Raw genomic sequence first — 8425 nt, forward strand, 5'->3', positions numbered from 1 at the left:
ATAATATTTTTTTTTTTTATTTTTTTTTTTAAAGAAAACAAACTGTGAATAATTTCCAGTTTGAGTCACATCCTGCACCAGAGTTTTAGAAAAGGACTTAAAGGGCCAGAAGCCCAGAACCTCTGGGGGTCCTTTACATATCTTTTTATTTAATAATGCAGGTATTGCATTAGGTGTGGTTCTTTATATAAAACTTATAGCTCCATACCAAGCGAATTATATTAACATTTTGGGATTTTTATAAACACAAACAATACCGAAGTATTTGGAAAATTATGAAGTTACAGTTCACTTTTGGGGGGAACAACATGGAGCTTCTGCCCAGAGGAAATATTAAACCCACCATGCCTCAGTTCATACCTGCTTATGTGTAGGACTACCTGTCAATATATTATAGTTTACATTAGCAGAAGCTTTTTTCTGTAGTAGACAGGGCACCAAAACTGGCTCTGGCCCCGGGGCCCAGATCCTTGTAAATCCAGCCCTGTTCACAACTTTGCAGTATTTTGCATTGGTCTAAAAAAAAAAACAACATTTGGAAGACATTTAAAAAAAGAAAACTTTCCCATTTTGATGCTCCACTTATGCCCTTTATTACTTTCTTTTTCTTTTTTTTTGCTTTTTATGATTTTATTTTCATAGAGATTTGATAGAGATTTACTGTCTTTCATTTACTCTGAAAATGGGAAATAAATGACACACTTTGGACTCGCTGCCGTCATCGGGGCGTCGTTGAAACCCACTCTGGATTTCTTTGAGCCGTGCTAAGAGCCTCCTGTCTGTAAGAGAATTGATTCCTGCTGATCGTCGGGCCTCGTGTTATTGGAGGGAAGTCGATGGCTTCAGAGAGCCGACGACGGCTTGATGAAGGGTCCGAGAGATCCGTCGCGAACGGAGGATCCGCCGGCCAACGCGGACATATAAGGGAAACGACAGAGACGAGTGACTTTCGAGCAGGAATGCAGCGAAAGAAAGGAAAACGTTCACGCATGCCTTGCTGCTGGTGATATTACAGGCTGTGTGGCACATCAAATGGAGCGGATCATTCACATAAACTAGACCACCAGTGTGATGTGGGCAGTGGGAGAAGGAGAGAGGAGAAGCTAACCCTGGAGTAGACGCGCTGCCACGGAGCCAAGCACTGGATCCGATTTTGCAAGCAGTATGGAAAATGGAGAGTAATATTTTTGCTTGAGTCTGTATTTATGGCAATTATAAGATGATTAATGTTTTAAGGTTCTTTAATGCCGTAAAATTACCGCAGTATGTTTAGCGAAGTGAGTCGAGGCCAAGTCAAGCAGCAGCTCTCATGCATTATGTGTGGGATTTCTTTGTGATTTGATTGTAAAGTGGTAAAGACAGGCCTTTTTACGGAAACTACATGTCTGTGAAGTTGATAAATTTATTATCCTTATGAGGTTTCATAAACTGTCTTCAAAATTAAAAAAAAAAAATTATGAAAGGAAGGTTGAATTTCCAGACTTTACTCTTTTATTTTATTACCTAAAAGATAAAAATCTAGTTTTCTGAAAAAAAAAGATACTTAAACAATGTCATTTATCTTTAGATTTAGCCCATTGCAAATGGAATATTAACTATTAATATTTGAGTTGCTATCAGAGATCTTACAGATAAACGTGTTACGTGTTCAAAAAATAAAAAAGGAATATTTTTCTGCCTTTTTTTTTTGGCCTCTAGTTTGAAACTAAACCTGTGGTTGAAAATGATGAAATTAAAAGTATTGCTACTTTTTATATTGGTTAAATCCATATTAGGTAATGATTTCATATAGATTTAGTAAAAAACACTTTCTCCAGTGACATAGTTTAAAAGTGCACTTCCACGTCTTGTCATTTCATACTTCAGTGTCAGAATATCTGGAAATCCGAGGATGGAAAGGTATTTTGAAATGGAGAACTTTTGCTGGAACCCAGTATTAGAAAATAAACAAAGCTCTTTTCTCTCTCTCTCTCTTTCTCTCTCTCTCTCTCTGCGTCTCTAGGTGTTTCAGCCTCCGACTCGATCAGCCCAGGCAGAGGCCGGTCCGGTCGGAGTCGCGGGCGGCCCAAAGGATCCGGAGGAGCCGCCAAGTCCGGAGGGAAGGGCCGGGGCCGGAAGTCAACAGCTGGGAGCGCGGCGGCCATGGCGGGGGCGAAGGCTGGGGCGGCAGCCGCCTCAGCAGCGGCTTACGCTGCTTACGGATACAGTGTTTCCAAAGGTCGGTCTCTACGGCAACGCGTTTCGCTATTAAACGCCGGTCTTAATTTGAAAATTGTGCCACTGACTGAACAGATGCAAAAACAATTTTAAATCGGATCTCTAGGCTCTTTGATAATAATGCCACATTTCTCCCAGTTTTATATGAAGATCATCTATAAAAACCAACAATCATTTTTTTTTCCATTTCGCAACCAGAAAAGACATTAAAGTTTGTGTTACGATTGAAAGATTTGAATGGAGCAGCTTTGTCCCTACTGCCACGAAATAACGTTTGTGTAGAGCTGCGAAGCAAGATAGATTTGATCAAATATGTACTTGATAAAATGTTTCATTTTGAAAGCTAAGAAAGTTCAACTTTTTTTTCCAAATCAGACACAAAATTAATCATTTAACTTTTACATAGAAAGAAAACAACTTCAGCTGAGCGAGCCCTTTTCGTATAAAATCAAAATTAGGAAAAATAGGTCGTCCATTTTATAATATAAAAGCACATAGTTTGAATATAAAAAAATATATATTTTTGAAAGCTTTGTACCATTGGTGCCTTTCTGTTGTAGATACTCTTTGTCGTTATTGCATAAGAAGATACAGAAGAGCTGCTAAAGTGCCTCTGTTTCCTTTATAATTCAAATTATTTAATCGGTTTTCTAAGGGCCAGTTTGGAGGGACCGGAGGGCCACATGTGGCTCTGGAGCCGCAGGTTGCAGACCTCTGCTCTGTGGCAATCTTCACTGTTGTTGCAAAATAATCCAATGCTGCTGAAACTGTTATGTTTGGCCGCCTGCGGTCTTTGTGCTACTTGTAAAAACAGTTTTTCTTTCGACGCCGCTCCTTTTTTGTTTACTGCTTACGCCCGTGCCACTGGACCACCGCGCTGCTCCAAGCGTCTCATTGTTTCCTTCTTGGGCCAAGATTTTTTTTTTTTTTTTTTTTTTTACAAGTAAACTCCCTGTTTAACATTAATTGAGCTAACAAACAAACAAACATTGAAGATCCTGTGACCTTTCCGGTTTTCCTCGTAGAAAACGTTCCCCCGGATAGTGAAAGAACGTCTTTGGTCAATTAACAGTGGAAACTGTGCACTAAAACTGTTACTAGGCCGTAACTAGTTGGGTTTTTTTTTTACAAGCAGAGTAACAATGTGCTTTCTGTCCCTCCGTTCAGCCGGCCTCTCCGCCGCCACCGGCCCCCTGCAGCCCTCCTTGGCGCGACCGGCCACGGCCCCCGCCTTCAACCCCAGCCGAAGCTCCTCCCCCCTCGCCAAAGGAGCGCCCTCCGGCCACAGCTCCCACACGCAGCTGGCCCACGGCCACCACCACAGCAGCCACGGCGCAGCCAGGAAGGGCAAGGGCCCCGGCGGCCCCGGGGCTCGATGATGAAGGCACAGATTGGTTCCTGACCTGCTGCTCACTGTGAATCCCACTGACGCTTTATGCCTACGCTCATAAAGAGAGTGCAGTATTTACTACCCATTTTGTGGAAGACAACGCTCTGCCCTTTTTTGGCTCAGAAACTGAACACACACACACACACACACACACACATCAGTCTGATGGTTGGTCTTTTTTTCCTTGTTCCAGTTTTGTTTGGATGTATATTAGTTAGCCGAGGCTCGGGCGGTTTTTGTCGGCGTCACAACGAGAGCGCTTCCAAGTGCTTGTGGAGACCGATCAGAAGCCGCAAAAGGGGGTTCTTCAATTTTTATTTTTATTTTTATTTTTTCTCTCTTTGACAAGTTAGTGATGAACCTCTGTCACTGAGCCGTGTCTTCCATTCTTTGGGTGTTAACTAGTATCATAGATGTGCACTAGGTTATTTAATTGTTCCGTAGATATGTACGCTCAGTTCGATGCCATGGAGGAATCCGAATTTCTAACGTCGACCCCCCCCCTTCCGCCCACGCCGTCCCTCCCCAAGTATATCTACAGCTTTTCTACTAAAGCCCTTATTTTTCTAACAGAGGATTTAAGCAGGCGGACCAACATGGCGACGGAAAACCCTTTTCAACTACGCTTTTCGAGTATTCCCAAATCCACGTGAAAATGATATTTTTGTCCAAAAAAAGAAGAATAGTGTAAAGAAATTTAAAAGATATATATTTCAAATGGAAGTGTGCTGGTTGACTCAGCCGTGCTGCTAACAATTAAAATACTGATTCAGATTATTTGGTTGTTTGCTATTATAAGTTATTACTTTTATTTCTTTGTTTGTTTTTTTGCATTTACAATGGGGAGTTTATATTAATTGTGATGGAAGTCACATGTACAACTGTAAAATGTGAATTCAGTCGCTGTTTTTACTTTTCATGACATTTCTGTGACGACCTGTTTGTGGATTTCTCGTGCGTTTTTAGAATAAAAACGAAAAGGTTCACGTTGAGTGTCCCGAACCTGAGCACTACATTCGTTCTGGGTTTTTTTTGTTTGTTTGTTTTGTTTCTCTGTTAATATTGTGATGAAAACTGAAAGTTCTATATTTGATGTAAATAAAGATGAGAGAAGCCCTGTGGCTCTTTTCTCTCTCATCCGCCCGTTTTATTTTTATAGATTGGGTACATGTGAAGAGATGGATCAGCTGTTTTACTCCATGGAGGTGTGAGGTGAAAAATAAAGGTGCTTTAATTTGAACCTTCTCTCTTGTGTGACGGCTTCTGATTTTTCATCCCTCGAAGTTATGTCCAAAGAAAACGTATACAGTTGATGTCAGATGTTTAAGTGTTATATACAAATACATTTCCCTCACTGACCGTAAATCAAACTTTTCCTGTTTTAGGCTAGTTAGTTGCCAAAATGATTTCTGTTTGCTAAATGCCAGAATTATGTGTGAGGGAATTAGCTCTTACTTTCTTCAAGCTAACAATTTAAACACATTTCTATATATTTTTTTGGTTTAGAATTGCCTTTTAAACTGACTTGGGTGAAACATGTCAGCTATTAATCCACAAGTCTATAGCAATAGTTTGCCGAAGTTTTGGCCCATTCCTCCTAACAGAATTGCTATATGCAAGTCAGTTTTGAAGGCAGACCTGCTTGGACACATCTTTTCTTTTTCTTCTTTTTTTTTATACATATCTACTTCAGAAAATCTGTTATTTTTAGAGAACCATTTTATTTCTATTTCCATGTTTCAAAATAAAGAAACTTTTGCAAAAAGATATATATCCATCATCTTATGTGTTATTTGCACACAGTTTCCAGCCTAATGCTGAGAGAAATGGATCTGAATGAATGTTACTGGTAAATCTACAGCAATTATTCAATGGAAAAACTGCTAAAAGCGACATATCTGTATTTATAAACTTTACTTGTTTATAATTTTTAGCCAGTTATTGAGAGCCTTTGTATGTAGAAGGGCCAAAAACCCACTTGTGGCTCCAGAGGCCCCTGATTTATTTCGAATCCATTTTTGGCCAAGCTTTCACTAATGCTTTGATTGAGTTATTGCTCCAATATTTCCACATGATTTTTTTTATTAACTATAGACAACACTGCTATATCCAAGTGCATTTTTTATGCATTAATGCTTCATAGATGCAATAAAAGTCTGATTCTTCCAAAACAAAGTCAAATAAACCGTGGTGTGGTTCCCCCACTCCAAATCTGCAAGGCTTAAATGTATTAAATTAGGGGAAATTTGGGGAGTTTCAATGCGATTGCCTAATCCAATTCACTGGGGTTTAAATAATTTCATGTTGAGACTCAGTCAAGCTCTTCAGAACCCTCTGTATCAACAGATCAAGCTTGTAAACATAGGACTTCCAGGTCTGGGTTTACTCCCGGCCAGTTACACAAACCGGAGCACCTAAAGAGACTACTTGAATGGTGTCCAAAGTACAAGCTGCCCCGGTCAGTTTGGGAGTGTCCAACCCTGTTACATGTATTCCTGGGGTCACACACACACAATACACAACCCAGTCAAATCCAGACCATGGATTTAAAAAGGATGTGTTCCAGACTTTACCTTGCGTCTCTAAAGCAAAATTGGTTAGGACACCACAGGTCAGTGGGGTTAAATAAACAGTTTGGTATAATAGATGCTGCTTATCCAACCCTGCACAATAAAGAGGCAATTTATTTTTCTCTTGTCCAGATTTTTATTGGTGTTTTGACATAAAACTGGATGGATGTTGCTTCACAAACACACCACAGTCATCTAGTGAGTTTTGTTTACAGTAAACATCTTCCGGTAGCTTAATGAACTGGACGGCTTCAGAACAGAGGAAAAACGAACCGTGTTCTAAGCCAAACCACATAATGCTTACAGTAGAGTAATTGCACGTCTTAGTGATTTATCGACAGACTTCCCTTTTGTTACTCTGGTGGCATACACATTCAAATACTAGCATGATGTCTGAAACTACAGAAAATAACCGAACTGACGTGACGGGTTACAACTTTCTCGAGAGTTTGGCATCCTAGGCTAGTGAAACAAAGGGTACGAGCTACTGAGCTGCTAACAGATAAGACACCACAGTCAGAGCGGCCGTCTCTATAGCAAACAGGTGGTGATCCTCCACGTGGGGGCAGCTGCTCCTCATGAACTCCGCCAGCCGGAGCAGGTACTCCAGGTTGTGGCCGGTCTTCCCTCTGCACACGGCAATCTGGGCGCCGATCTCCTCCGGACTGGCCGGCCCCAGGAAGAGGGGGTTGTCGGCGGTGGCGATGTACACCAGCGCCTGAACGGGAGACCGGTCCTCTCCGTGCGGGAAGAAATCCACCATCTTGGTGATGTAGCCGCCACGGACCGTCTCTCGGACGTTGAGGTACTTGAGGGACTCCTTCAGCTGTGAGCCCGACACCTCGAAAGCCACACCCCAAGTGGTCGCCTGAGGGGGAAACAGAAAAAAAAAAAAGGGGGGAAAGAAAGTCAGCTTTGGTGTCAGTGGGGGAACTTCCACAGCAGCTTCAGATGCGTAGGAAGAAGTTCCACTTACATCATCGTCTTCGATCAGCGTCACCACTCTTCCGGGCTGAGGGGAGGAACACAAATGGGTTACAATCATTGTAAATAATTGATGTTAAAACTGAAGTCATTCTTTAAGACAATAGCAGTTTTAATGGTAATTTTATTTAAAATTTCTGGGTATTATCTAATGTCCGCAACTAAGCGCTTCACGAACCACAATGGGGGTCCCGAGCCAACCTTTAGAAACCACCACGTACGTCAAGCATCTAAACCCGCCTTTCAAACTCACCGACTCATCATTCCCGCGATGGAAGTTGTCTCCATGCCAGAAACGCCTCTTGTAGCCTTCAATGTAACCGACCTCGCTCCTCTTGTACTTGAAGTCCGGCTTCCACACCAGCGACCCGTACCCGAAGATCCACAGGCTGCTCTTCCCTGCGATGATGTCTTGAGGTTTCATGTTGATCGGTAGTGTTGACGTTCAAATGGAATCGATGGGATTTTTAAAGAAATCAGCTGTGAGGTGACTAGCTGGTGGTTAGCGTTAGCTTCCTCCGGTCCAGGAGGAGAGGTACCGGTTGGCTCGCAGGGATACCGCGTCCGGTATTGGAGCCCAACTGCTTGGCAGTTGCGAAGATGGAGTTTCGGGGTTGGTTTTGCCTTGCACTGTGCATCGCCATTGCATTAGAGTTGCCGCATTATGCCTTAAAAATCCATGGCAGCCGCTTGGGCCTTGTGGCTCGATACGAAGGGGGGAAAAAAACGACAAAATTGTTTGGCCAGCCGCTGCGCCGGCCTGTGAAGGTGTTAGCTTAAGAGAAATGAATGTAAAGATCGAGGTTTTCGAGATGTAACCGTTCTAAATACGCCGCTGGTTGTCGTGTTCTCCCCCCCGCGAAGATGTTGGTCAAGCCTGACACATTTCCTCGATAAGATGGCGAGGTGACGTTCGAGAATTTATAGAGTACTGGCAAATTTAGGCGGAGCCTCACTAATGCGTTCGACCAATGATATACATGCAGTCTTTCTTTCCAGTCCTTTTTAGCCAAACAATTTTCGGTGCGCTGAAGTAAGGCGGGACTTAGAGCTACACTCGACATATGATTAGTCCGAATTCCAGTTATGACGTAGTTTCATTTTACACACTGATTTGTCACTGAACTTTCACTCTAATGTACCCAATTTTTGATTGGTCCATCTTGCTGTCAGTCTTTTTACTTTCTCTGGCTGATGCAACTTAGCTCAGCATTTCAGATCTCTTGCAGCAAGCTAGTAACATACAAAGACGTTGCATCATATA

The 8425-nt window shown here is 42.2% G+C and overlaps 2 protein-coding genes across 2 annotated transcripts in view; one reads left to right on the forward strand and one right to left on the reverse strand.

The window, feature by feature from the left end:
* Nucleotides 1-4852, forward strand: part of LOC103144203 (INO80 complex ATPase subunit) — a 31467-nt gene extending 26615 nt beyond the window's left edge. Inside the window, exons 21-22 of the mRNA XM_016675881.1 lie at nucleotides 2003-2218; nucleotides 3385-4852. Of these exons, the coding sequence (XP_016531367.1) occupies nucleotides 2003-2218; nucleotides 3385-3596 (428 nt within the window). The 3' untranslated portion in view covers nucleotides 3597-4852. The remainder of the gene's footprint in view (nucleotides 1-2002; nucleotides 2219-3384) is intronic.
* A 1441-nt stretch (nucleotides 4853-6293) lies between these two features.
* Nucleotides 6294-8075, reverse strand: chac1 (ChaC, cation transport regulator homolog 1 (E. coli)). The gene is made up of 3 exons (XM_007561056.1): nucleotides 7415-8075; nucleotides 7154-7189; nucleotides 6294-7045 (listed from the first exon to the last, which is right to left on the reverse strand). The coding sequence occupies exons 1-3, from the start codon at nucleotides 7583-7585 to the stop codon at nucleotides 6662-6664; spliced, it is 591 nt and encodes a 196-aa protein (XP_007561118.1). The 5' UTR covers nucleotides 7586-8075; the 3' UTR covers nucleotides 6294-6661.
* Nucleotides 8076-8425: the final 350 nt, after the last annotated feature.

The sequence above is a fragment of the Poecilia formosa genome, unplaced genomic scaffold (assembly GCF_000485575.1).
Source record: "Poecilia formosa unplaced genomic scaffold, Poecilia_formosa-5.1.2 Scaffold122, whole genome shotgun sequence".
NCBI lineage: Eukaryota > Metazoa > Chordata > Actinopteri > Cyprinodontiformes > Poeciliidae > Poecilia > Poecilia formosa.

Coding starts and splice junctions, on each gene's coding strand:
- chac1 (XM_007561056.1), bottom strand. CDS start 7,585: ATGAAACCTCAAGACATCATCGCAGGGAAGAGCAGCCTGTGGATCTTC. Junction 7,190..7,414: donor ATCGCGGGAATGATGAGTCG/GTGAGTTTGAAA, acceptor TCCTCCCCTCAG/CCCGGAAGAGTGGTGACGCT. Junction 7,046..7,153: donor CGCTGATCGAAGACGATGAT/GTAAGTGGAACT, acceptor TTTCCCCCTCAG/GCGACCACTTGGGGTGTGGC.